At 39.7% G+C, this 27,459-nt stretch overlaps 1 protein-coding gene across 3 annotated transcripts in view; it reads right to left on the bottom strand.

Moving 5' to 3' along the window:
- Window positions 1-27,459, bottom strand: part of LOC101923030 (uncharacterized protein F13E9.13, mitochondrial) — a 54,031-nt gene that overhangs the window by 10,588 nt on the left and 15,984 nt on the right. The window contains exons 4-7 of one of the 3 annotated variants that reach the window (XM_055818537.1): window positions 27,202-27,352; window positions 24,922-25,049; window positions 18,695-18,790; window positions 17,855-18,411 (exon numbers count right to left, since the gene is read on the bottom strand). In XM_055818537.1, coding sequence (XP_055674512.1) covers window positions 18,296-18,411; window positions 18,695-18,790; window positions 24,922-25,049; window positions 27,202-27,352 — 491 coding nt within the window. In that variant the 3' untranslated portion in view covers window positions 17,855-18,295. Of the gene's footprint in view, window positions 1-17,854; window positions 18,791-24,921; window positions 25,050-27,201; window positions 27,353-27,459 lie in introns of those variants that run through there. The other 2 variants (XM_055818539.1, XM_055818538.1) reach the window with 2 other exon arrangements.

Raw genomic sequence — 27,459 nt, 5'->3', positions numbered from 1 at the left:
CTACAGGGTCGCAGCAATAACAGCATCTGTTCTGAAAGTCTGCCGCTTCTGCTTCATATTATAATTTGAACCTTCCCTTCCTGACAACACTACAGTTTTGTAACTTCAGAGTTTGTCTTATTATACAAAATGGTGAGCTTTGCAAGACCAAACAAGGGACAACCTATATCGAAACAGAAAATGAATATAAAAAGTAATGCTATAGCATTTAAGTCCTTAAACAGAGCCACGTAATCAGGGATATTTTGCAACTGCAGAATGTCTGTTTAAAAGGAGTAAGAAAAGGCAACATTTCTAAAACCAGGAACGTAACTCCAGTTTTCACCTGTTAACACTCTTCACCTCTTAGCACGCAGGTGTAAATAATACACTGAAAATGACCGAATCACAGGAAGACATAATAGCAGGTTACAGAGATCCACTACAAGCAAAGCATATGCTTGATGGCAAATCTTTTCCCCATTTCCTACATTAGATATTCATCAGGGTCTGACTTCTAATTGAATGCAAATAAAGAATATAACAGGTTTTTGCATATGAAGTGAAGATATAGAACATCTGTCTCTTCACAGCCTTTCAATGTACCTTATGTGACATTAACCAAAGAAGGTTTGCCTCATCAGCTTGTAGGAAATGGTGAATTTGAAGAACAGTGTGACTGAACTAAATCATTCCACTGCTGCTGTAAAAGGTGCTTCTTTGATCTCCTCGCGCACTCCTAGGTGATAAAATGCCAAGTTGGGCAAAATCAGTTTCAATGCCAAAAAGATGGACTACTGGAGCAGAAGGTCACAAAACACTATTAATTGCCTTATATCATCTCAGTCTTGAAAGATGATCCAAAAATACAGGCTGGTGCTTTGGAATAAAGCACACATTGCTAGCTAGCACTATCCAAGCAAGCTGTTAAAAGATATTTAAGGCATAACCTTAACTGCAAACAGCATACCTATCTTCTGTTCTTTTAGACTTATTACAGTAGTCATTTATGCTGGTTTTTTACTTCCTCAGCAACCTAATTCAGTAATTGTTTTACTGGTACAGAGTAGCCATTTTGTTAGCTTTTCAGAAAAAAGTTACAGCAAATCTGAATGCAAAAGTCAGTGTCATGAAATTAGCGTACATGTTTATATGTCACAGCATGTACGAACATTGAAGTGGAAATAAAATCCTAGTTAAAAAATAGCCACACAAAATACCTGCAAGGTTTCCAGATAGGAGCTAAAAATAAAGAGAATCTCCTACAACCACTTCCTCCACTCATCACTCTTGCAGAATGTATCTCAGTGCACCTTTCTTCAAACCTCCAATTAAAGGGCACACATAAAGTAGACACAAGTTCAAAATCAGATCTAAAATGCATCTTGTAAATTCAGTTAAGGAACAAAGCATACTAGTGTCAAGGGTGGAAGGATGACACTTGAAGGTGTCTAGAATAACATCAGTGATAGATTTCCAAGCTCGGTGCTCTTCAGTGGTGTGAGAAATCTGTACCATGACTTGGTGCTTGTGGAGTCTGAGAATAGTAAATGTTCAGCTACATATAATTCTGGCCCCAGACATACAGTACTTTGGCGATGCAAAGAGTAAGCGCAAAGAAGCTGGCTTGAGTCCCTTCAGTCAAGGGTCCTTGGCTGACTTCGCTTCCAACCTTAGACCAGCCTCACCAGTGCTGAATGAGCGCCCAGATTTTACAAAGCTGTTAGTCTAAGTTTCCCGTTCTTCAGGGAAGACGGAACAATTCTCTCTCCAGCCTTCCTGGGTCTTAGTTTTGATAATGTGGCAGACAACAGGGGAGCTCGCAGCCAGCTAGGCAGTAGGGTGGAAGGGAGGGGGCCAGCTTGATTTTCTTTTCTCACGTGACAGGTTGGAGACAAGAAGGTGGAAAGGTGAATTTGAATCACTCTCTACAATGACGGAACAGATTCAAAGCTTCCAGAAGTCACTACAAATACTTGAATGTGTTACAATGGGATTTGCAGACTTACAGTTTAGCTTGTTACATTTTAATACTGCCTCCTGGGCCACCTCTCTGCTTCACTTGCAGATCACAAGGGTGTCACCACTTGGGATCGCATAATGGCCATGTGGCTACACGACAGGGTTCTCTAAAGAGCTACTGCTAAGCTAAGTAAAGAGCAGGGCAGTGTTTATACCGTATTTGTATTCGTCCTGACTTTGGAAACAAAAAGAACTGGAAACTTTGCAAACTACAAAGAGGCCCTTTGCTGGCTTTCGGCAGAGCTCAGTTTGGGAACAGCTGCCTTAAAAACGTCGCAGATGACTGTCTCAGGAGTAAAAACTGGTGACGGGCTTAATTTATAAAGATCAGGTAATGGCAAATGGCTTTACTTACAACAGCGTGCATACACGCAATCATGAGAGCCAAGTGCCACTGGAGTAGAGGGCACTGAGCAAGCAGATGACTGAATGCTAGAAAGGGAGAGGGCTGGGCAGCCCCTTCTCTGTGATAAATTCCAGGGGATCTTTCATTCTGCCCTAAGCAGACAAGCACTAAGTTCTCAAAAGTCTGTCAAAAAGACTTACAGCAGGATGTGCCAATCTATACCATGGAAGAATAAAAGGCTAAGATTTTGCTGCAATTAGGATAAACAACTGTCTTTAATTTCTGTCAAACAGTACATGTGCCCCTTTGCTAGTATTTGTGTAAAATGTTGTTAGGGTACACGTCCACAGCCAGCATTATTACTCTTTTTCTCAACCTACACTCCCATCATGCCTCATAGAAAAATCCATGGGGGATGAAAGATAAAACCGAGTCCAAACCCTGAGAACAGAGCCCCATGAAAGCAACAAATTATAAACTCTACTGAAGAGATTTTCTTCAGAAAGATCACAGGTCTCATGCTTTAGTCATGGCCCATTCCTTTGCCAGCAGGTTCAGAGGGAGTGATCTGTGAGAGCTAAGTGATTTCTTTCAAGTAAGCTGCTCACGATGACTACAGAAACCTCAAGGATTACAGTGCACAAACAATGGGAGAAAAGCTGCTTCAAATAATACACCCAGACAATGGAGTTGCCATTATGGGTAGCAATGCAAAATATGGACAGGGATTTAAATGAAACGGGTGATATCTGTATACTTTGGAGGGCTCACATGTGCCAAATTTGGCAGCGTGAGTGTTCATATTGCTTGTTGCTCCACCCCTTGAACAATGAGGCTAAACCCCATATGTGCAGGAGTTGGTGGAGCACAAGCAGTTTTGCTAATCACACTGCATGCAAAAGCAAAAAGACAAAGGAAACTAGTAATGCTTAGACTAGCATTGGGGAAATAATTAAGCATGAATGAAATATTGTATGTGGATTTGAAATGAATGTTCTTGGAAACAATTGTGCTGTTTCAGTTGTGCTGCTTCCCCCCTTAAGTTTCACAAAGTAATTTGCATGTCATTTAAATAAATACCATAAATTATTGCAAACTTTTTGGTTTTATTTACATAAAACAAAAAAATCATTTCCATTATTGTTTGGATTACCTGACAAGAGTGAAATGCAAAGGTCTGAAAGGAAACTTGTCTCTCCCCAGAACATTACAGACTTCTCATACGTGAGTGAGCCAGAAAGCAGGATGACCCCATTTTTAGCTTTGCCTTACGTAGGCAAGTAATGCCCTGTACGTGTAACAGAGATGCAGGATCAGATCTTCCAGTTGAGCCAAGCTGGGGCTGCAGGCTGGTCAAGGGTACTGGTATAGGCTGCCTTGCACTTGTCAGGGTTTCATGGCCCTTCATGAAAACAACAACAGCCTCAGCACTGCTTGGCTGCTGGCTAAGCTTCCTTTTTCCGGGATAGCTCAGGTTTTTTGCAGCTTAAGCACACATACCAAACAACAACGCTGCAGGCATACTGAACTTGCACAAGCTGCCCGACAGCTCGACAGCAGCTGCAGTGGACACTCAGTACAGCTTTCACACGCTGGGAGGTTAGGGCACCACTAACTCACGTTTCTCTGATGAATTCTGTTTCTCTTCGAATCATAGGAGGGTTAACTTCAACCACCACAACTTACAAGGCTCAGGCTCTTCTCTGATGCTTATATTGTTTTCACTTCCATTCAGCGCTACCCACAGATCACCAATTTCATTTCACCTCTGAAAAATATCTCTGCCTTCCTTCTTGACTAATTACACTTTTTCTCAGAGTGCTTCTCAAACCTGCTTTCTTCTTGCACCCCATCAAGGGGTCAACACCAGCCAGTTCAGAAACCTTGACATACTGTGCATTCAGACCATTAAAAATAAATCACATGATTGAAATACTGAAATCCAGAAAAAGGTGAGGTGAGTGCAGGGCAGCCTGAAAAGTTCGGAAGGTGCGCAGCCCCCTGCAGGATCATATGGGCCCTCCTGGCCACCGAAAACTAAGTACAGGTACCATCACCTGAAAAGCCAAGTGACATGACCATCTGCAAAAGGAGGCAAAAGGAGGAACTGAATATCTAGCATAAATTTTAGTGTTCTGGCTGTAAGACATTAAATGATCATCCCGGCTTCTGACCCATGAAGACTGCCTGCAGGGTTCTTCCACAATGTTTGTATTTGCATCTGGTTGCTCTCTCCACTCTAAAAGGGAATCCAACAAATATTGTCTCTTCTCACATGACCGTGGGCTGCTTTTCCCCATGGTCTGTTGTTAAATACGCCCAACATTACAGACTGCAAACCAGATGCATTCATTACACAGATGTTCTTTTCACAGAAGAGTATCCTGTAGTCTCTAATTTCTAAGGCTCTTTTCTTTTTACAAACCAAGGGATTCAACCCACTTCCCACCTTGGATATAAATGCATTTATTTTCCTTGACTTTGCTTAGTGCAGTTCTAAGTTTTGCTCCACCACAAAGGAAGTAAAGTTGACTGGGTCTAACTTCATGATTCCCAGATATCACTAGGGTGTGCTGTAGATCATGAAATTTCAGTAAAGCACAGTTAACAGGGAAAAATCTAGCTGCTATACTAAATATTTTAATTACAAACACAGAAGCAACTCAACACTGACTCCAATTCCTTTGAAAACACACTCAAGAGAGGTAATATAACACCTTCACAATTTAAAACATTTTTGTTACACAGGCTTGGTAAACACAGTGTAGTACACAACAGAAAACTAAGAGTAGGGCAGATAATCACTATGTGCCTAAACTGCACATAGGTAACAAATTCAGGCAAGCAGTCTGATGGAAATTGAAAAAAATGGGATTAGAACCAATACCCATAACAAACCAGGTAACAAGCAATAAAGGACTCTTTGTGGAAAACTTCCTATGAAAAAAAAATACGAGACTATTTAAGTCACTGGAACTCGCAAGGGTATGGCCTGGGGATGTAGTCAGGGGCTGAACTGGTTGTTTTTTTTTACACAAAATAATGTGTATAAGCAATGGTGATGAAATTCCCAGTGAGGATAACAGTAGAACTGAACCAAATTCATCACAGGAGACTGCGGCACCTGTCAGGTATCACCTCTTAGAACAAGGGTGCCCAGCACAGAGTGACATGGGGAAGGGGACCACAGCCTTTGGAGGAAGGAAACTTCCACCCACTTCCAGCCCCAGCAGGAGGTGGGACCCCTTGCTACAACCTACACCCAACCAGCTGCTCAGCGCTCGGGAGGAAGCATCTTCCCGCTCTCGCACCTTTCCTTCAGCCCAGGAAAGAAACATATATCCTGGCACTGTGTCCTTCAGTGCCCACCAACTCTCATTAGCCATGGAGGGCTGTATGTGGGATAATGAACTCAGCACAATAAGGATGCTGAATCAGAAGAGTTTTTAAGCACAAGCTTAACTTTAAGCATATATTTACACTAACAACCACAGACTCAAATGCAAATTTTAAAAGCACCTATTTAAACATGAACAAAAGCTTGAATGGTTTACTGGGCTGAGGCCCCAACTGTCAAGACATATCCAGTATGACATAGTTAGCAGTAACAGCAAACAGAATATCAAGTGATGCTTCAGCAGGCTGTTTGAAACTAGTTTGGTAGTCTTACACCATGAACTATGTATTCATTATTATAACAATTTGTATTACTATTTGTAGCATCTAGGGAACCCCAATCAGGGCTCTATTGTGTTAGACTGTACAAGCACAGAAAAATAGGATGGCTTTTATAATGAGTACATCACAAGCCCCACTACCATAATTAACATTGATTAGCATCAATGCAAACAGCATGGGAAGACAAAGATTGAGCCAGTTTGGGAGTCGAGGTACTCTCCCACCCTTTAAGGTGGCTCCTCCGGTTCCCAACTGCAGAACACAGGGGAGGCTGTTTTGGTGGGGAAGGCTGCGGTCTCCAGTGCTCCCAGTTAGCAGCTCCCATAAGCACATTCTAGGACACAGGATTCAAAAAAACATCTTTGTCACTTACTAATCCAGTGTCTATCACAGACAACTATATCACACAACCCCACCCTTAAAATTATGATGTACCATTGTAATGTACCATTACAAAACCAGTTAAGAGTGCTTTCACTTCTTACTCAGGGTGTACATCTCTGTAAATGTTACTCAGTTGGCTGAAACAGTTAGACTATACTGTCTATCTCTACACTTCAAATTAAATACTAAAGAAAGACTTCTATTTAATGTTATTAGTCTGAAATGGAATGGCTAGAATGGATGTAGAAGAAGAATCAGTGTCAGACTTTCAGAGCATGCCAATCAACTAAAGCCAACACACCAGTACCAAACCTGCTCCCAAACGGCTGAACGGTGGATTTGCCCTGCTCCCCCAAGCCCCCCTCCCCAGCATGTGTTATCTTCCCCAGTACCATTGTGGAGCTGTATGATCGCAACTACCGCCACCAATTCTGATCAAAAAGGACAGCTGGCAACCTCGGATCTACTTAATGTGTTACAAAAAGACCCAAAAAAATCCAGATCCACTTTAAACAAAATCTCAAAAGAGTGACCTTAAAGGACATGGGATGTGGAGCTGCATGTAGTAGACTTCCTCCCTCCAACATAAGGAGCCCTTCCTAGATCTGTAATTATCGTATGCATCTTCTAATCTCAGGCCCGTGGCATTTTCCCAGGTTTGCCTTTGATACTAAAGCAGTTTTTCCTATCTAACTGTAGGAAAGCATGTTGATAGATTTGTAATGGCAGCAAAAAAAAGACAGTATTTTTAAATGGGTAGTGTGAAATTATAGGGTTGGATATTTTGATTGTGTTAATAAAATTGCCTTCATTAAACAAATGAGATTCAAGACCTAAAACTTTCCTATGAACCATCCTCCGCCCAAAATGTTTCTGCACATTTTTATTGCATAACCTAATGAAATACAGCCACCTTGAATTCCACTTTCATGTCCAGAACCATGGAAAATTCACCCACAGAAAATGCATTCACACTAGAAATTTTGTTCGGTTCTCCACGACGTCATCGCTTATGTCATAACCTAACCTGCAATCTGGTGTATCTTCAGACATCTCAAGATGTATCTTAAGAATTCTCACATGCATTGAACAGAACACGTAAATATTTGCAGGATTATACTGTAGCTACAACTTCAAATGCAATCGGGATGTGTTTACATGCTTGACTGTAGTTAGCTTCCAGTGTTTTGCTACTTTTTACTGTTCTGGTAAAGTTTCCTAATTTTTGAGCTACTCTCTACAATTTCACTCACAGGGACATGAAAAATAATTCTATAAAGCCTAAAAATAAACTTGGTTCTGTTAAAAAATTCATCATTTCACTCCAAGGCTTCCACCAGCTGGGCTTGTCTGCTTTAGGTTTGACACCCCTGAGAGCTACAAGCATGACTTATAAAGATGAGCAAGTTTACATGAGAACAATTAAGAGATCCTTTTTTAAAAAAATCTTTACTTTGACAAAATACTGTCCAGGGCACTTATTACTGGGAGGCATTTATTTTTGGCAATCTTTCACTCACTTTTAATACCATACTTATGTTATTTTCAAATTTGGAGAGGTAATATCCAAATAGATAGGCTGCTCTATGTGTACTTCTTTCAGGTTTGCTCATTACACTCGTTAAACTGTTTAATTCTCAAGGATCTACTGGAGATACAGTGAAGACCCCCTGAACACCAGTTAAGAATAAACCTGTAATGAGAATAAATTACACATGCATATGAATTACTACAAGTCCTGTAAGGAGTGAGACCTTTCTACATAAACATCTGCCGCGGAATTAAATCTGATACATTAATAAAAGCCCTCCCCACCCAAATCAAACAATGGAAGTGTAACAGTTAGCCAATCAGTTAAAAGAATAAACCTTTTAAATAAATAAATTTGCGCTTCACCAATTTATGTCACTGTGGTACTTAAGGCGAAACCTTTTAAAGGAATAGATTTACTGTGCATACAGATCTCCACTGGGTATGTGTAATTATGCAAAGGAAAGGCATTACTTTTAAAGTGGATGAATGGCTGATACTTTTTGATTTACTGCTAGAAACAGAAAAATGGTAATGGCATGAAATAAGCATTTGCAAAACCGTTTTGGCAGACGGAAAATGTTTGATTTACCTAGGGCATCCATCAGGTTCTATATTTTAGATCAAAGTAGATAAATGGAAAGGCAAATGGATATTTGGGAAAAAAAATCTACTGCTTTTCTGTCAGCTGTGAAAGTTAAATGTTTGGAGGGGGAAAAAGCCCAAGGCTCTTTGGATGGAAGGAAATCACGATTCATCACTGCTCTAGCAACTATAGCTTCCTGCATTTACCTGGAAAGGTGAGAATTGCATGGAAGTAGCTTAAACTTTCTCATTCTGGGCCTGATTCTGAGAGGTAATTTGAAGGTGGGTGCCTGGCAAAGCTCAACATTCGCACCCGACACTGGAAATGGATAATGCGTACCCTGCATCTTACTTTCCTCTCAACTCCAAGTTGTTCACTCTTTTTCTGTCCTCTTCTGGATTGAATTCATGCTGGCAAAGAAAATATGTTCCAGACAACACATACACACACCCAAAATCGAAAACCAGCGCCTTCTCAGATCCTTTAAAAAATTCCGTGCAATAGGAAAGCACACTGAATGCAGAATAAGACTTACTGGGCAATTATCTGTGACAAGCCAGGAGACCGAAGAACCAAAAATCAACTTCTTCCTATGACAGAATTATTCCTAGAGGTTCCTAGTGAAAAGCGTGATTTCTGAGCATGCCATGAGCCTGTTCTGAACTCCCTCTATACTGAAATGCACCACCAGGAGCCGTGTCATCGATGTGTTGTGTCCAGCCCTTAAAGCATCGCTAGACCTGTGGTATATGTGTCACACAGATGGCCTGAACATGCACAGTTAATCTGAAATGTCTGGGACACATCCAGTTTGTTGTGCTTGTGAAAATCCACAGGAGGGCACATGCACAAGAGCCACAGCCACATCAGATTTACCACGAGTGCATACCATGGGAAGTGGGCATTTCCAGCAAGTGGCGAATTTGCTATACCTGCCCAGTAGAAAGGATTTGCTCACATGCCGAGAAAAGGCTGGCATTACCAGACATCTGGAAATCTTGACAAACATACTAATCCTTGAACATAACCTCTTGACAAAACAGCTGGCTGGAGGAGGACACATCTGCGATATGTCCCTCTGCCTGCTCCATCAGGGAATAACACAGAGTAGGGTGTGGTCTTTCAGTTCTATCCCCATCATTATGAACACGAGTAGCAAATCCATCAGTTAACTTCTGCATCCATTTATTCTGTGGAAGGGTTGCCCAGCTCTTAAGAGGCCAAAGACCAGTAAAAACTCACTTCTTTTGCCCAGATAGGTAAAAAAGCCAGCAGGACTTACAATTACACAATAACAGAGTGCTGGCTGCTCTCTAGGATACCCGTTTCATACATTTATCATAGCAAAATTAGTAGATAGCTGCTCATGCTGACCTACATGGCCTGTATTTTTAACTCCGTAGCTTACTTTTGACCACTGAAAATACTGGAACAGGTTACCGAGAGGCTGTGGAAACTCCATCCCTGCAGATGTTCAGTACCTGTCTGGACAGGATCCTGAGCAACCTGTTCTGGTTGACTGTGTTTTGAGCAGAGGGATCGGTCTAAATGATGCTCCTTCCAGCCTCCACTGTTCCGGAATTCTGTGGTGAAAATCTTTCCCTTCAATTTTGTAGGTACACTTGCCTTCCAAGAAGTAATTAATTGATCATACCTCTGCCATAAGCCATGGTTATCACTGTATACAGAGAGTTCAAAGATGCTGAGTTTGTGGAGTGGATCAAATCCTCTGCAGTGATCTCCAGTTATCAACAAAAAATGGCCCCCCAAAAATAAGAAATTTTACCAACAAAAGGGTCCAAGAAGGACGATGCTAGCTCTCTGCTGCATTCCAATACCTGTGACTAGGAAACAGCCCTTATACATCAGGCTTTACATACACAGCTCCACAGAGACAAAAGCCAACCCATCTTCAGACCTGGCCTAGCAAGCCTATATGCCCCCCAACCTCCCCAAGCTTATCTTTAGTTAAGCCTTTCAAACAGCAACCCTGCTACAGACTTCCACATACATAAACTCTTAAAATCCAGACTGAAGAGTGAGACTGCAGAACGCAGGATGCACGCACACCTGTAACAGCCAATACACCTACGTGAGCTGAAGATTTGTGCACATCCAGGGACAGCTGAAAGTTATACACCTTGTCTGTAGAAAAAGTCATTGCAAGCTTCCATGCAAGGAATACAGTAAGCGTTAAAATATTGAGCTAGAAGTAAGGCCAGACTGTATTTCTCCCCCTGTAATAAATCAGTACTATATGTATATATTAAATCCAATCCCTTGATGTGTCCAGTTTCAGTAATAAAAACTTAGAGAGCAGGGCAAAAGTTATTGGGTAGAGATCGATATGCTTGCTTGTTGTCCTTGATTGGCAATAATATGACATTTTCTCCTTGACTGTAAGAAGCGCTTTTGTGATTTGGGAGCATAAAGAAATTCTGTACTTGACAGATTTATATAGTAGGAATACGCTAATGTCCTTTGACCCGCTTAAGAATAAATACGACCTACCAAATTGTCATTTTTATGGGTATTTACAACTGAGGCACTTTGTAAACCTAAGAACTAATATTTCCCAAAGGAAATCTGTGCTCTCGAATCTTGATAAATTATTGAAAAATACAAGCCACTACCAGCCCTACAAATTTTCTCTTCTATTTCTCCTATTTTTAGTTACATAGGAGGTGTCAAAGTAGATTGGACCACTGATCTATTTCACCGGGTATTTTGCTGCAGCCATGGTTAGTGCTTCAGAGGGATCCTATAATATTTTTGGCTATTTGATCAAGGCAGTGTCAAAAAAATTCTTTCCTGAAACTTGACGGTTTTCAATGCCCGATTGAAATATTATTCACGTAATTCTTTAAGCTCTCAAATTACTATTAGAAAAGTATTACAGACTGTAATTTCTACAGCCCAAATGCCACCAGCTGCATTTGCTCTCGTGAATGCTTCAGTTGATGCTTTAAACAGACAGTGCAAGGAATAAAATAAGCCATCCTAGTTCACCCAAATTCCAGTACTCATCACCTCACGGGTATAGTGCTAATACTGTGTAAATTTAATAACACAGTACCAACCAGCTACATCCCTAGTTTCTTAATTCTGCAGGCCAGGTGACCCAGGAAGCCTTCATTTGATCGTTGTATCTCAGCTCTACTTCATCTCACCTACCCATTCACTTGCCACATGAATTTCTCCCATCACCTTTATGCTGTCTCTGCCCACAAAGGCTTTCAGAAAAGTCAAACCAACTACCTGCAGAGGAGATGGAGACTAATGAGATGAGGACCTCTGCCCTTCACAATCTTCCTCTGGAAGATGACAGCGCACAACCATACCTCTATAGTTTTGGCCTTAAGGAAACAGAAGTTTCCGACACAAAACTGATGATTAATATTGTCATCCATAACAGAACAGTTGAAAGCCATTTCCTTTCATCCTTATTTTCCAGCTGACAGTTGACAAGAAGTCAACACTATTCAGGATAGTGTCTAAGACATGAGATTCACAGTATTTTTCAGCAGAGACTTATTGTTTCCCCCTCTTGGTTATATCCCTGTACAACAGCACAGATCCTCTCAAAGACTTTCAACGCATCAGATTTTGACTAAAGCATCATGACGTGGCACTCATCTCTACTTTTACTCCATTTCTAAGGGCAGCTGCTTTTCTATTTTTCTTTGCGCATCTGTGGACAACAAAATCTTTTCTCTAGCACAAGAATGTCTTCATTAAGTCAGTTTCTGCCTTCAGCTTATTCTTAGTTTTCTGCATACTATAATCTATGTATATGCACAAGAAAGGCTTGAGAGGCAAACTGAAAAAAGCAGGAAGCTGGAACAAACAATGAGGCAGGAACTGCGGGAAACTTAAGCGTCTTTTCTTGCCCTTACTGTGCTGCCTTCCTTTTCATCCTTGTTTACTGTTAATTTGGGATTCCTCCGACATTTGTATGAAATGATATCAATGTCTTCTGCTTTGTGACCTCATTCTGACAGCAGTATGACATGGCACAGCTAATATAGTGACTGGTACAAAGTAAAAAAATTCTGAGTTTAACTACTACTTTGAGTACTTAACTTTGTATCAGATTTGGCAAATTTACATATTTAAAACGTCTTGTACACTTAACTTACACTTTAGCATTTAATGTTGTTCATTAAGTAATAAAAAGGTCTTAAATACCCACTCATTCCTCAGCTGCTACCCCCTACACTGGATATTCCATCTCCCTTTCCACAGGTAGTAGGACAGAAGAAGTTGCATTTTAATATGCAAAGCACCCAATAACCCAGTGATCCATGCAACCAAACAGCATCTTTGTCACATTCATTTCAAGAAGAGTGACATCTTTCAGAAAAAGAAGTTATGGAACACTAATGTTTGCTGTCTGACACTCAATTTACTTTGTGAAACAATGAAGATCTGGACAGTGACAGGAAAGAGGCAAGTTAGACAGAAGTAGTTTCAGCCCAAATCAGAAAAATCCCTTTTTGGTATCTTGAAAGAAACCTACCTGTTAAGATAAACAGCTTTTTTTAATCAAGGTAACTAGCCTCATGCATATTTTCCTATGCTGAATTGTTCAGCAAGCAACATCTTAGGCTGACCTTACCTTTACTACCTCTGAAGCTTCAAACTGTAAGCAGAGAAACAGACGATGTGAACTGCAACCCTTTTGCCTCATGTGAAAGGCTTTCCTATTTGCATTGCAGAAAGACTCTTTTTCTCCCTAAAATTATCTGTGCATTTGAAGACTGGAGTGAAACAGCATCTATTACTCTCAACATTTCACCAGAAACCATCTGGCCTTACATTTAGTTCAGCTGCTGCCTCCGTTTCCTCGATTCGCTGCAGACCTACAGAGGCTGACGGGAAGGAGCGATGACTCTCTGACTGCAAGCAAAGCACAGGGGTGAAAGGGACGCAGCTTTGAAGGCTGGAATACTTCAGTGCCCCAAAGGCATCAGTCTGAGATAGTGCACAGGCAAGTTGTAACTTTGTCAGATAAAGAATAATCCAAGGGAAGTACTGAATAGGTCTGTCCGGACCTGAGCGAGCGAGTGTCAAAGACTTTTCGACAGACGAAGTCAGCAATATGAATGCAGTCAGGAAACTATGCAACATTTTCAACTTCAAATTGACCAAGTATGGACTTCTCAACAGAAGATTCCTAATCAGTCACAACATGAGAACAATGTGACCGAACTTACTAGTCCTAACACAAGTCTAACACACAACCGGCTTTTTATCCCTAAAACAAGCATTCAAGGGATCAAATAATCCTTGTCACTAAGAGTCAAACAATGGTTAGAGTAGAAGAAAAAAAGTGAAGTTCTGCATTACCTCAACATGAACAATTTCTTGCAAACCCCAATACAAGCACTGGTTCTTATAAAAGCAATGAGCTATCTGGGTGCTTTCCCTGACACTTCTATGGCAGGAATCCAGCTCTGTCTCCCTGTAAAGGATTTTAAGTTCTGATGGTACTCCTGCAGTAGAGTGGAGGGGAGGGTCAATTCTACTACACACCATGGCATTTTAGCCCATTAAAAGAGTATCTCAGCCCAATTCTCCACAGTTCCTGAAAAATATATGATTTAGGTCACTTAGATATCCAAGTGCTGCAACGTGCAAGAAAAAAGTCACAGACTGCTCTGCTCCTAAACTCAACTCCCAAGTTCCTCAGCACAGTGAACACTGACTGGATGTTAGGGCAAAGGCGCAGCAAGTGAAATTTTAAGTGAAATGAAACCTTTAATGGTTTATTTTTGAAGATACATACCTCTAAATCTCCCCTTAAACCTAAGAGCTGTGAATTCCAAGCATGGCTTTTGCTACAGATATCACCCCTTACTGCCACAATTATCCTGCCAAACTTCAGCTTTCATTTAGGAAAAATGCCTCCCTAAGTACACATACCAGCAGAGACACTCTTTGAAACATAACCTAGGTGTGAACTCACAGAGTCTTAACTGAAGAGGCTGCAAACAGCCTGAAACTACAGCAAACATCCCCATTCACTTCTCTCAGGAGAACCATGCAATGCAGCAATTTGTCATGGACTTCAAGACTTTGCTAAAGCCACATATTTTGGTTTCCTTCCCCCTTCCTGCTCTGCCAGCACCTGCCTGCAAGCCCTTTATATTGCTCAGTTTCCCCCCAGTGAGGAATTTGTTGGAATAGGTGCAGGAAACAAGAACTGGAGTCCAACTTGTAATCAGGGATTCTGCGGAGTCAAAATAATAGGATGAAAGAACAGCGTAGCAGCTGGTTCAGCTGCCTAAATGACACAGGGAAGAAAATTCTCTGAAAATTATCTGTAAATCTTACAAGCTTACATATTTTCAGGACCAAAATAGGCAAAAGACACATTTGCTGTCTTAGATCCAGATAAAAATACTTCAATTTTATGAATGGAATGAGGTTACATTAAGATTTATACATTAATTTAGACCACAAAGTCTATTATTACCAGTGAGTTTTACTTATCTATAATTCCACTAAAAAGACCCCCACTTCTCTAGGCATCTTCCCTGTACTAAAGACGATGACTCATGTAAAGTGAGTTTGGTACAAATGGCCACTTACATTCTCTCTGCTGGTTCATAAGTTAAGAGTGAGAACCACATGTGAAATTCAGGTGGGCAATTACTGTTACATTTTCAAAATCTATTTTTAAGGGTTTTTTTCTGCTCACCACAGAACAGACAAGAGTAAGTACAGTAACTATGCAAGAGCAAACCCTGAGAGAAAGAAGAGCTCCAACAAGAAGGGGAGGCCACTATCTGACATTTGAAAAGGGCAAATCGAAAGCAATCAACACCCAACAAAATGCTCAATGTAGGATGAGGTGATAGCATAGGATATGCTTAGGATACTGTAATGAGGCTAACAAGTGCTGTGTGTTTTAACATAAATTAACACAAGATAATCTCTTCACATATTTAAGTGATGCACTTCAAATTAATTAATACATATTTAATAGAAGTCTTCTTGAACAGCTGTTATTTACTTCTGGAGTTTCTACACATTAGCACTGCCTCTTTGTTCTGCTCTGAAGTTGTTCATGCTCCAAAGTACTTTAACAACTTGGGCTGTATAAAAATTGAACAGTCTTCCCAGAAGAGACAGCCTTTCTGATAACTTAATATTTTTACGTTAAATATTCAAACACTTTCTGAACAAAAGGTCAAATTCTACTTACAGCATCTGTGTAGAAACAGGCAAGCAGATGCTTAATGCTGCTAGACAAATAATTTCGGCACAAAGAATGATAAAGAGTTGGTGATCAGTCACATTTCCAGGCTTTAAAATCAGCTTTCCTTTATTTCTGTTCCCTAAATTCTGCACTTACTATTCATGTGTAACACTACAGACCTAACTTATGGCCTGTTTCTTCCCTAAGTGTTGCACAGTGGTATGTTAAATGAAATCCTGACAGTGAAAGTGCTGTCTACAGTAATCATCGCATGTTATGAGTATTACACCAACTCATTAGGGTTTTTGTCTTACAAAGACTACTGCATATGGCATTACTTCATTTAGACCTTGCACACAGCGTTGAAGTAGTTCTCCTCACCACCACTTTTATTCAGATGACAACCCGTTTGACTTCCAGCCACTTCTGAGTTTCCAGGATGTGAATGAGTGGAAGCCCAACCAAGAAACGTGCTGGTAACACATTACATTTTCACACTCGTGGTGATGCATACAACTTTTGGTAACTATAATCAGTTTCTTTAAAAACATTTATCATCACTAAACTGTCCTTATCAGTGTATCCGTTGTAGTTTTCAGCTGACTTCTTGAAGATGCTTATTCTTCTTATGGCACTAGAGCACTGGCTAGTACTCACTGCTTACATGTCAGCCTTCCTAGCTCACAGGCTTACTGAAAATAACTTTCAAGTTAGCAACAATTGTACTAGAAAATATTTGTTGGGACAACCATCATTAAATCTTCTGTGCAATGATGTATGGAAATATATGCGACTTGTGAAAGGCAGAAAACCGTCCTAAACACACAAAGGTGAAAAATATGTACTGATTTAAGCACAATGATATTATGATATCTAAATTCATTCTTTTTTCACACATTGTGGTGCTTTTCACAATAAAGAGATCAGATGGCACCCATTACTCAGGCTAAGAGCTTAAAGATTAAACCAGATCAACGCTTTACCTGGTAAATATGCTGTGGGTGAATGAGTGTGCGGAAGAGATTTAGAAAGCATCTTCATGATCCTCAAATAATTCTGCACTGTCTATACCAGCAACTTGGAGTTAGAGCTGCAGATGCAAGGAACGAGGAAGACTTAAATTGACTTAAAACGACCTAAATTCACGCCCTGTCTCCAGGAGTATGGCTGGCACAAGACTGGGTTAGCTTTCAGCTAGAATCAGCTTCCTACCCCGTGAGGCCACACGAATACTGCTGCCGGCACAAGAGAAACTGTGGGGACAAGTGGTTGGGATGGAACTGTTGGGTTTTATGGAAGCCCAAACACACAGCAGATTAAAACACCTGTGTAAATGTGGACTTGGACAAAGTAGTGCCAGCCACAATAAACAGGCCCCTAAAAGCATTTCTATGCATTGAAGCTTTGTCAGCATGTTTAGAAGGAAAAGGGAGAAAATCAGAAGAACGCCAAGGTTGTCATAAGGTCTAAAGAATCTCTTTTCCAGGAGGTCAGCACACCAAAGACATTTCACTGCTTTTGACAGGAGTCATATTGGAGACAGACTAGTCCAGGAAAAAGAAATCCAAGGAGAAGACAACCTCATACTGTGATGTTCTGGAATCCCATTATGTTAATGAAACTAAACCTCCTGAAAATCTTTTTGCCTTTGGAAGGAGGAGGCATCTTTTGTTCAGAGAAGCACAGGCACTCTGCCAGTTGACAAAAAATATGTTTGCACACTTGCTTTGATATCTACGATATAACTTTCATTAGCATCAGAAGTCTGATGCATGGATGTCCAGGAAAGAGAGAGAGACCCCAGAGGACAAACTTAGTTCCCAGTCCCAAGGAATGAAAACATGCACCCACATTTTAAACACCCATGACATAACAGGTATTCATTGAGTTCTTTTAAACTTCCTTAGAGCTAACGGATCAAATTCAAGGGGAATCTCTTAAAACATACAGTGAAACGGTAATATTTTTCCTCTACATTTTACAGGAAAAATGAAAATCTGTGTTTACCTGTCAGCTGTGGTAGAAAGGTTTCCATCATAATTACACATTGTGTGTTGGAAGGAACCTGGCTGTTTTTAACATCACTAATACTAGTCTGGAGAGGTACAAAGCTGTAAGAACTTGCTCAAAAATAATAATAAACCTTTATTAAAATTTCCAATTTTTGCAAAAACATTTTGATTAAATTCCCATTCTACTTGAAATGTAATCAAATATTTACATTTATTGTCTAGTAAGTATTGTAAGTAAATCAATTTCCCAATTATCTTACATTTCTGTATGGTATACAATTACTACATTTTTGTAATAAATGCACAATTTAATGAAAAAATAATGATCTTGAACTTTAAAAGAGCCCTTCATTTGAAGAGACGAAAGTGCTGTACATTCATTTATTATGTCTTACAACCTGTGTGTCGTATGTACTATTATCATCATTTTACAGATGAGGAAACTGGAAGGCTAATTACCTTGTCCAATTTGCAATACTCTTAGCTGTAAACTCAGGGCATCCTATTGTACTCACAGGCAAAACAAAACTCAGCTCACCTGTGATGAATATTTACTACGAATTCTTAACCTCCATAAGCATTTTACTTATAGGAGAGAATGTACTACACAAGCCTTTGGAGAGTTGGTTTCGCATTGACAACGGCTTTGAGTGCCACAGAAATGTGCTGCCTAGAAACAAACATCAGAGCACCAGTTTATTGTAAAGTGTCACCACGCTTCCCAGCTAGTTACAGAGATGGCATGCTTTTTCATTTAATTTTATTAGCTATTCAAGCACACATTTGTGCTTTAATTCTGTATGATGTATCCTACTGCATTTATACATACACACAAAAAATTACTGTTTACCAACAACCTCATTCTCTCAGTTTACTTATGTGTTCCATAAATTTCTTTACTCTGTCAGGATCAACACCATTTGCCCAATAACCTTCTTTCTTGAAATACGAACCAATTATTAAAGCATTTGCATCCAAGTAATTCCTCACGTTCTCCAGAGTCACTCCAGACCCAATCAGCACAGGAATCTTCACAGCATGTTTAACCTCTGAAGAGAAGAAAACCAAAATTAGGGTTAAGTTCTATCTTTGAGACTATCAAGACTAATTTGTGTAGTTTTTCAACAATAAGGAAAGGTATCAAGAAACTCATGATCACGGTATTTCTTACTTCTACTATAAAATGATGCAACTTCTTTAGAAAAAACAGCTTCAGTTCTGAACACCTATTAAGAAAAATCTCATTTTTATTTTGTTTTGCATTCTGTTATTGTATGAAATGCTGCAGAAGGATATTCCTGGCCACATACCAGAGGGTGGTTTCAGCACTGTGGAAGAAATCAGTTTGGTCTTGGTACCATACCTGTACCCCTCTCTGTGCTCAAGGAACAACATTTAAGCAAGATTACGCTGAACTGCCTAGCAGAGAACGTACTGCATTTTACTATATTCCCTCATAAATTCATTTTTATTCCACATCCCTAGTAAGAAGAGATGCTAGAGGAAGTTTTTGCACAGCAGGACCTTTTTTTGTTACTGTGACTGTTACCACCCTGCTCGGAGGCTGCGTTGTGCTTGAGGTACTACACATACACGGAAAAGTACCATCATTTACTACTGCGTTGCAGTAGCACCCAGTATAGATTCCAGGCAAACCAGGCCCACTGCCTTGACAAACGAGTTACTAATACTGGAGTGACCAACCACGTCGGCTGCCATGCCCCATGCAGAGTCTTAACTGTGTTCTCAATTTCCCTCACCTTAAGATACAAATAATCACCTCCCCCAGTGTTTCCACAAAGTAATCAAAATACAGCGACAAGAATAAGATTCCATTCTTGTTTCCATTCATTGTATCACCTCAGATCCTTTTTTCGAAGTCTGGTGAGATCATTACAGTGGCAGAACTATTCAGCAGAGCTGTGCTCATTACAATTCTTCAGTCATCAGTTTAAATCACAATAATGGTAGTTGGACTGGTGTGTATTTCTGCCAGGTCTCCTTGCTGAATTTATGCTATGTTGACAACTAGTAGAAGATCTTCAGTGAAGAAAGAAGGGCCTTATTCACAGGGAATGAAAAAGGAACATGCTCTCTACTTCATGATAAATTTCAGGGACTTTGAAGTAGGAAAGTAAGCAGTGGCCATACAAACTACGTTGATAGCTCCAGCTAGTTCACCAGAAAGCAGAAGATAGTACTGATAATGACTACTTCTCTTTCCATGAATGGCACCTGAACAAAAAAGCCAATTATTTTTTCTATATACAGTATGTGTTATTTAATCACCTGACCCTTCAGCTGGCTCCAAAAGGAAAAAATAGCTGGAATATCAAAGCATCTAAACAAGGCTCAAAATATTACAGTTCACCCCACCAGGGATGGATTTCAGCCCACGGTTCAGGTGCTCACGCTCACTGTGAAATGCAGGCATTCTGGCAGGCCTGACTGCGCACAAACTGATCAATGGCTCAGTTACTGTAGTTCACATTTTTCAGACTAAAACCAAAAGGGGACGGCTGTTTTGACCATGGACAGGGTCTCCATAGATAAATAAAAGGTTAAGAGTATTGTCTGCAGAACTTGAGTCAGTACTGCCTCGGGGTTGGGGGAGTGGGGGGGGTGGGTGAGGAGAAATTAAAATCCCAGTTCAAAAATTACTAAGTATCCTTCTAATCCTTTCATTTTGAACTGACCGTCTTAAGACTAACTCAGAGGACTGGACACTTCAACCTTTGCTTATAGAAAAGTTGTGAGGCATCATTTCTGACCTTTAAAAACATATAAATTGCCTTAATTGGTGATAAGCTGATTCAAGATGGTTAGAGCCTGAGGTAACTAGGGAAAGCATACATGCAACATGTAAAAGTCTGCTTCAAAACACTGTTTAAATGAAGTTTCATCAGAAGTCTAACTTATTAATAATGCCTCAGGGAAGGCTAATTATTTATCACCTTCCTACTTCACCAAAGAAAGGGGATCAATTAAAAATGCTCTTGAATCTCTTTTAGGTCACATGCCCTACCATTTTTCCATCTAGGAACAATAACGCCTTCTTACAAAAATTCTAACACAAAAGTAAAACCATTCCACAGTCCTTATTGAAAATTTTAAACAAATCAGATGGATCATGCATACATGATTAAAACTGTAGTTATTTCTATGCATATTTTATATTCTTATAGTCATCCAGCTTACAGCAACAAAATAATTCATTTTTAGTTATTTATAGCATTATTACTCAGATCCTGTTCTAGAAAAATCAGAATTTTATTTATACAGTATCTACACACTCTTACAAATACCAGCTTTACATAGATACCAATGCATAATTAAGGTGCTACAACTGACCGCAGATCTGAGCAACAGTACTTTACTGTACTCCCAGGGGAACTGCATTCCAAGTCAATATTTGTTTTTATGACAAGTGCATAAGGCACATTAGCAGGTAGTTGTTTTATAATTATTTCACATCAGTAGGAAAAATGAAGAGCCAAATAATTAAACAGAGCGTGATCACATGGGTGTAAGACAACAGCTTAGCCTTACTCGGCAAAGAGTAAAAACCAGCGAAACCTGAGATTGCTGTGAAACTATAAAAAAATCCCAAAGCTTTCCTAAGTGGCAAGGTATCCAACTCCTGCTGCGATCCATATATGACACATGGAGTCCACACACATCTCCTGTGCTGGAGATTTATTCAGAATGACAATGTGAAGAATGGCAATGGGAGCACTCAGTCTGCAATGAGACTGGGTTACCCAATTAAGTATGCTACAGATGCTACTTTTAAGTCATTTCCAAGCACATCAAGGCCTGAAGTTGATTAGTAGAAAGTGATTTGTCTACCGGCTGTGTTAATACAAATTTTAACCTGTAAAAGCAAATAAAGTAACAGCAGTGAGATACACATTTGCATGGCAGTGTTCAGTCACTATCAAGATGTCTCTAAAAACAGAGCTTTGCTTTAAATCTCCCGGCTGTCTTGGCTTTCTTTTTCCAATTACACTTTTTTTTTTTTTATACAAAGAGAAAAGGAGACCATTTTGTGATGTTTCAGTAATCAAGATCCTACTAAAGTTTACACAACTCACACGTTTCTGTTTCAATGAACTGTAACTAGAGGGCACTGTGCTCTTTCTTGTGACAGTACATCTGCAGATATGTCTTTAATAAAATCAAATGAAATAGTGCTTGGTTGCAAAGCACAATGAAAGCATTTGAACTATGGTATGCACAAGTTACATGAAATAAAGGCCAAATGCTCCTAGCTTGAAAACAATGGCAAAGAGCAGCATAAAAATAAGCGCCACTGTTCCAATAACTTGCTCGACCACTCTTCTTTAACAGCTTTTCCATACGCAGTAATCACTGCACCATACACAACACTATGTTTATGGTAATGCTCCACTGTAATACATTTTAGGTTTTTAATTCAGCAGACTTTTTCTTCTGTCATTAAATCTAGGGCTTACAAAAAAGACTGATCAGACTGACACCTCCAGTTTCTCTCTGAAGATACCGGCAAAGGCAGCAGCCCCGCTTCTGACCTAAATGTACCATCAAAAGGTGAGGGGGGGAATCAGTCTTGATGCCCCTTTTAGGAAAAATAACTGAGGCGGCGACAGTCACAGCCGGCTGCTGGGTTTCAGGATGCATCCTGTTTTCCACTGTTACTCAGCTGAGGCAGTTTGCTTTGTGCTAACAGATAACTACGCAGTCACGATACAAAGCTCTGGTCACTTAAAACACAGACTGGATGCCAAGCTGGTATTTCAGCAGTTACATCCACAGATCCACACGCCAACCACGGAACATTTCACAACGTAGCAAACTGGAACAAGCTTCTACAACCTCCTAAATGAAAATATCGCTTACTAATTGTAATTCAAAATGCCCAGCACCTGCTCCTTAATGACCCAAAGTCTGAGTTTTAGACCTTGTACTCCACCACCCACTGGTGCCCTGCTGTACACCCAGGGAGTCCTGGAGCAGAGCCTGCCAGCCTCTGTGAGGCACAACGCTGATGGTTGCCTATGAGCAGGCAGTGACACAAACTACAAACACAGTTCTCTGGCTTGACAGGGAAACACTCATTTCCCACACCCCATCACAAATCAGTCAATTCAACACAAAGACACAAAGGCAAAAAACACTTCCATATTACGGCACAACAAAGCTGAAAAAAAGACATGACAAAAATCTCATCTGTCTCTGGGTTCTGCTTTCAAGAGATGCTTTGCAGTGTGATGAAAGGTGCCCAATTGTGTGTATCATCGTAATACAACACTTTCAGGGCTGCATAAATTCGTGGAATGCAAAATTTCACTCACATCAACACCAACTTTGTAGACTGTAGATTTGATTCCTTTTAAGAATCTGCTGACATAGATATGCCTAATTTGTCATTTCCTTATACCCTGGAATATTGATTTTTAAGTTATTCTCTTAACTGTTTTAAGCCAACATCCTTCTCTTGAGAGGGCCTGCTAACAACCAAACTGTTGTGACCTAAGTAAAATAAACCCATGATCTGCAGACTCTTGCTTTTATAGCACAAATCCAAACACTAAACTAATGTGTGTACTTCATTACAGCTGCCACCTCTGATTCATTTTGTTCTTTGGACTCAGAAAGAAAACAAGACTGACAGACTGACACGTTTGTTCACATGAAAGAAAAGCAGAAGCCATGGTGGTGTCTGTTGGGAGTCCTGTGATGAAAAACCTATGGGCCTAGAGGTCAGGTTTTCGCTCCGGTGCAGGAAATCAATGGAGGTTGCACATGCATATGTGAAAGCAGAATTTAACCTAGGATTTTTCCGTAAGACTATCAAATCCTTTTTTAAAATTATTTAATCTGCATTAAGAGCGCTGGGGACATTAATTGCAGGCAGGGATGGAGCACTAGATCAACGAAATTTGCAGTCTCTAAAATATGCCTAGCCTTCAGGGTCACCTGTTCCAGGTATCATTTCTAGTTTATTATCGTGAAAGACCCAACTAATTCAAGTGCTCAGTGTTCAGAGCAAGCCATCATTTTCTTTTTAACACTGGTGATTGAAGCATAGCCATTTTATAATCTCTTATTTGGCAAAAAGTTTAATATGCATGAAATAAGATCCCATCTTGACAAGTTCAACATTCATTTTAAATGCTGTTAAGCACATATGATATTGCTAGAACTGTAAAAATACTGAATGATTTCATGTTATTTCAAAAGATATTTGAGGTCCAGGCATCTACGCCAAGTAAAGCATGTTTTTCACTCTCATGAGCTAATGTAAGTTGAATAGAATACACTCTGCACTGGAACTTCAAAACATGTTAAGTTAAAGCACGTTAGCAAAAGTAAAAGCTAAAAAATACGTATTTTATTTTATGTAGTGAGACCCTCAAATTCAAGCCAGTCATCTAAATTCAAATTACTGATGAAAATTAAATGCCCCCATGACAGAACTCTAGCATGGAAGCAATCCAGTTTCATGAAGACAGACCAAACTTATGCCAATATAAAACTATGAAGAATCATATAACACTTGCAAAGGTCAGAACTCATAGCTCACATGACTCTCACTTGATAAAAAAGTCTACACCATTTAAAAATCATGTTGATCTAGTATCTTTTTATCTACCAATGAACTTGTATTCTTTCTGAAAATCTTCCACACAGAACTTTCCCTGATATTACTGTTTGGAAAGTTGCCTTTCCAAAATGCCCCTTTTCTTACAGGATTCCCATTTTCATTGTGAAAGATAAAAATTCTTAACTCTTCAGTGGAAAGATTTATAGTTAGTTTTATAATGATACTATAAAGTAGCTTTTACTTATATTAAGACTTTGTAGAAATGAAACAGTCTTTTATTTAAAACAATTTTACTTATTTTTTTACTTTTTTTCATGTAAGCCTCAGTATCATTCAGTATTACAAAAGTTTGAAACTAGTTGTCATTTTTGTCCCATCACATTGTTGTTTAGAAACACAAGACAGCCAATCTGAATAGCACCTCCATCACATTCATTCTGCAGTATCAAATCAAACCCTACGGTGAGAGTTTCTTCCCCCCCCCCGCCTTTTTTTTTTTTCGTTAAGGAACAGCAGATATATGGATTTTTTTTCTACGTTAATCCAGAAGCGGATTCAGTGCCTGTTGCCCGCCCTTCGTATGACAGCTCTCACCTTTCAACTCCTGAGGATGTGCGGGCAATCCGGTAGCGGTGCCAGTCAGTACAACCCCATCAGCCAGGAAGAGCTCAGCAGCCGCAGCGGTCTCGGACACGCTGACATCTGCAGTCAGAGCGTGAGCACTGTAAACAGCAGGAGCGTACCCTGCGGTTACTGTCGGCACACACATTTGTTATCCATCTTGCTGAATGTTTAGACTGCATTTCTTCATCTTCCCGCTGTCAGAACAACGAAAAGGCAGCCTTTGTGACAGAGGGTAAGTGTCCTGTTTTAAACTGGGCAGTAACATTGCGACATGAACAAAAGGAAAAATCCCAACTTGTTCCATCAGGGAACCGTAATTGATCAGTCTGTTGCTTTGGGTCCCCTGTCTCTAAGGAGTGATTACTAAGTCTGAACTACCAAATGTCAATTGAGACAGCTGCTTACATCTGGAGCACCTGTATTTCAGAAATGTTGAACACACACAGCGCTCTGACTTCAAGTGGGAGTTGTGGATGTGCAGTCATTCATAAATCAGATTCTGTTGCCTAGAACAGAATTAACACCCTCCATTTCACGAAGTCCAACTCACAGAAAGTATAGTTATTACCTATGATATAATCACAGGAATCATCTTACACAGCAGTTACAAACATCAATTACCTGCAACCTAGCTTTACAACAGCAGTCTTTGATATACGGGTGATGCACTTCGTCTGAAAACTGTAGCAATAGCATCTTTTAATTTAAACAGTTCTGAACATTGAAAGAATTCCAGTCATTGCTGGTTCAGCACCTGACTTTGCTGTTTCTGTACTTCCATTCAAGAAGAAATCAGTGGCTATGGCAAACACATTGGACACATGGACACAATGGAGCCAGCTTCTTTCCTGGACGGACAATGCTCTTAGGAGGGGCACACTGGCCACGTTCAGAGGCAGCACATGTACAGTGTGTTCCACTCACAACGATGGATGGAAAAAGTACACTAACTCCCTTTCTGCAGCTGGAGAAAGGCAGGCCGAAGTAACTAATACATACAAGGAGGTTGAAATGGGGCTTAAGAGTAGTAGGCACCCTAAAACTAGCACATGGACAGTAACCATAACACAGCAAGCAGACTACAAAAATAGTTTCTCCCCATATAAAGAGCAGGAAGCTGGCAGCTCTCAGTGGCAGGCATATTTTTCTACAATAAAAACCTCAACCAACAAGTCTTTTAACATTTCCTTCTTAGCTTATGAGTCTGCCTGAAAGAAAAGTTTTCCTTTCTTAAAATGCAAACCCTTTGAACAACAGGAGGTATAATCCAAATATCAATTCATCAACTGTCAAGCCAAAGGGGAAAAAAAATAATCACATGATTCAATCAATTTTTTTACAAAAAGTCTAATGCAACCTATTTTTATTTTTTATTTTTATATATGTACACACATATATTAAGAAATCATTAGAAATAAACCACTCTGAAAGGACCTTAAAAGTTTAATTTGACCACATTGCATTGTTTCCTTTCAATTTTGAAATTTATTACCTGTTTATTAGGTATTTAAGATCTTCCAGACTTGGTTATTCTCATGATAACCTAATTAAAATGTACGTGTGTAGTATGTGGGTAATTTAGCATGTATAATACATAAGACTTAAGCAGGTTTTCTGGGGGAAGAAAACCCAAAGAGTGACATCTATATAGCTGAAAGTACCATATGACAGTTATGATAGAGTATCAGCAGAAAAGAAACTGGATTAATCTGTCATAAATTCCTTCTGTTTGATGATCACAGAACATAATCTATACACAGACAGCACTGATTTAAGTAGAAGAAACCAGTATTACTGGCAGGAAGGAAAGGAAAAAAGAGAATAGATTTTTTTAAATGCCAAAATATTAATTTGGATGCTTTTATAAGGCAACTGCTTGTATAACTACAAATAACCTTGGACGCCTAGCCTCCAGAAACAAAATTTCTTTAAATGTGACAGCCATAGACACAAGTTTACAAAATCTCACCTAATAACAGATGCAAAACTTTTACAGTCTGCACTTAAAAATCCTGAAGGTTAAACAACGGCAGATTTAACAGATGCAGCAACCTGCGGCTTACAGGTGCAAATTTATTTTTAAACATAGCCCCTAATAGCATTGCAACACCTTGCTTGAACAATAAAGTACCCCCTATATCATTAACTTTCCTGACACAAAATAGGCATTAACAAAAAATATCAGAAAATGGAGGAAAATGTAAGATTATTATTACATGAATATTTACATAAAATATTGTTTCTATTTACCTATGCTTCTTTTTAATATCAGCAAAAATCTGAATGTTCTCTGCTCCAACTTGTTTCCTGTACCGTAGCAGGTTACCTGCACAGGCATTTATAATCCCTTCATCAGCAACATGAGAAAACACAAACCCTTCGGCTCGTATAAAATCAAGACCTGGAAGAAAAAAAAATAAAAAATTTAGCAGTATCTTAGCTAAAAGTGGAGACCAAAACCCAGAAATCTGTATTTTCTCAGCCCCTACCCGTTTGCTCCGGTGTGAT

Source organism: Falco peregrinus, chromosome 14, assembly GCF_023634155.1.
Source record: "Falco peregrinus isolate bFalPer1 chromosome 14, bFalPer1.pri, whole genome shotgun sequence".
NCBI lineage: Eukaryota > Metazoa > Chordata > Aves > Falconiformes > Falconidae > Falco > Falco peregrinus.
This window is presented reverse-complemented; position numbering and strand designations above follow the sequence as displayed.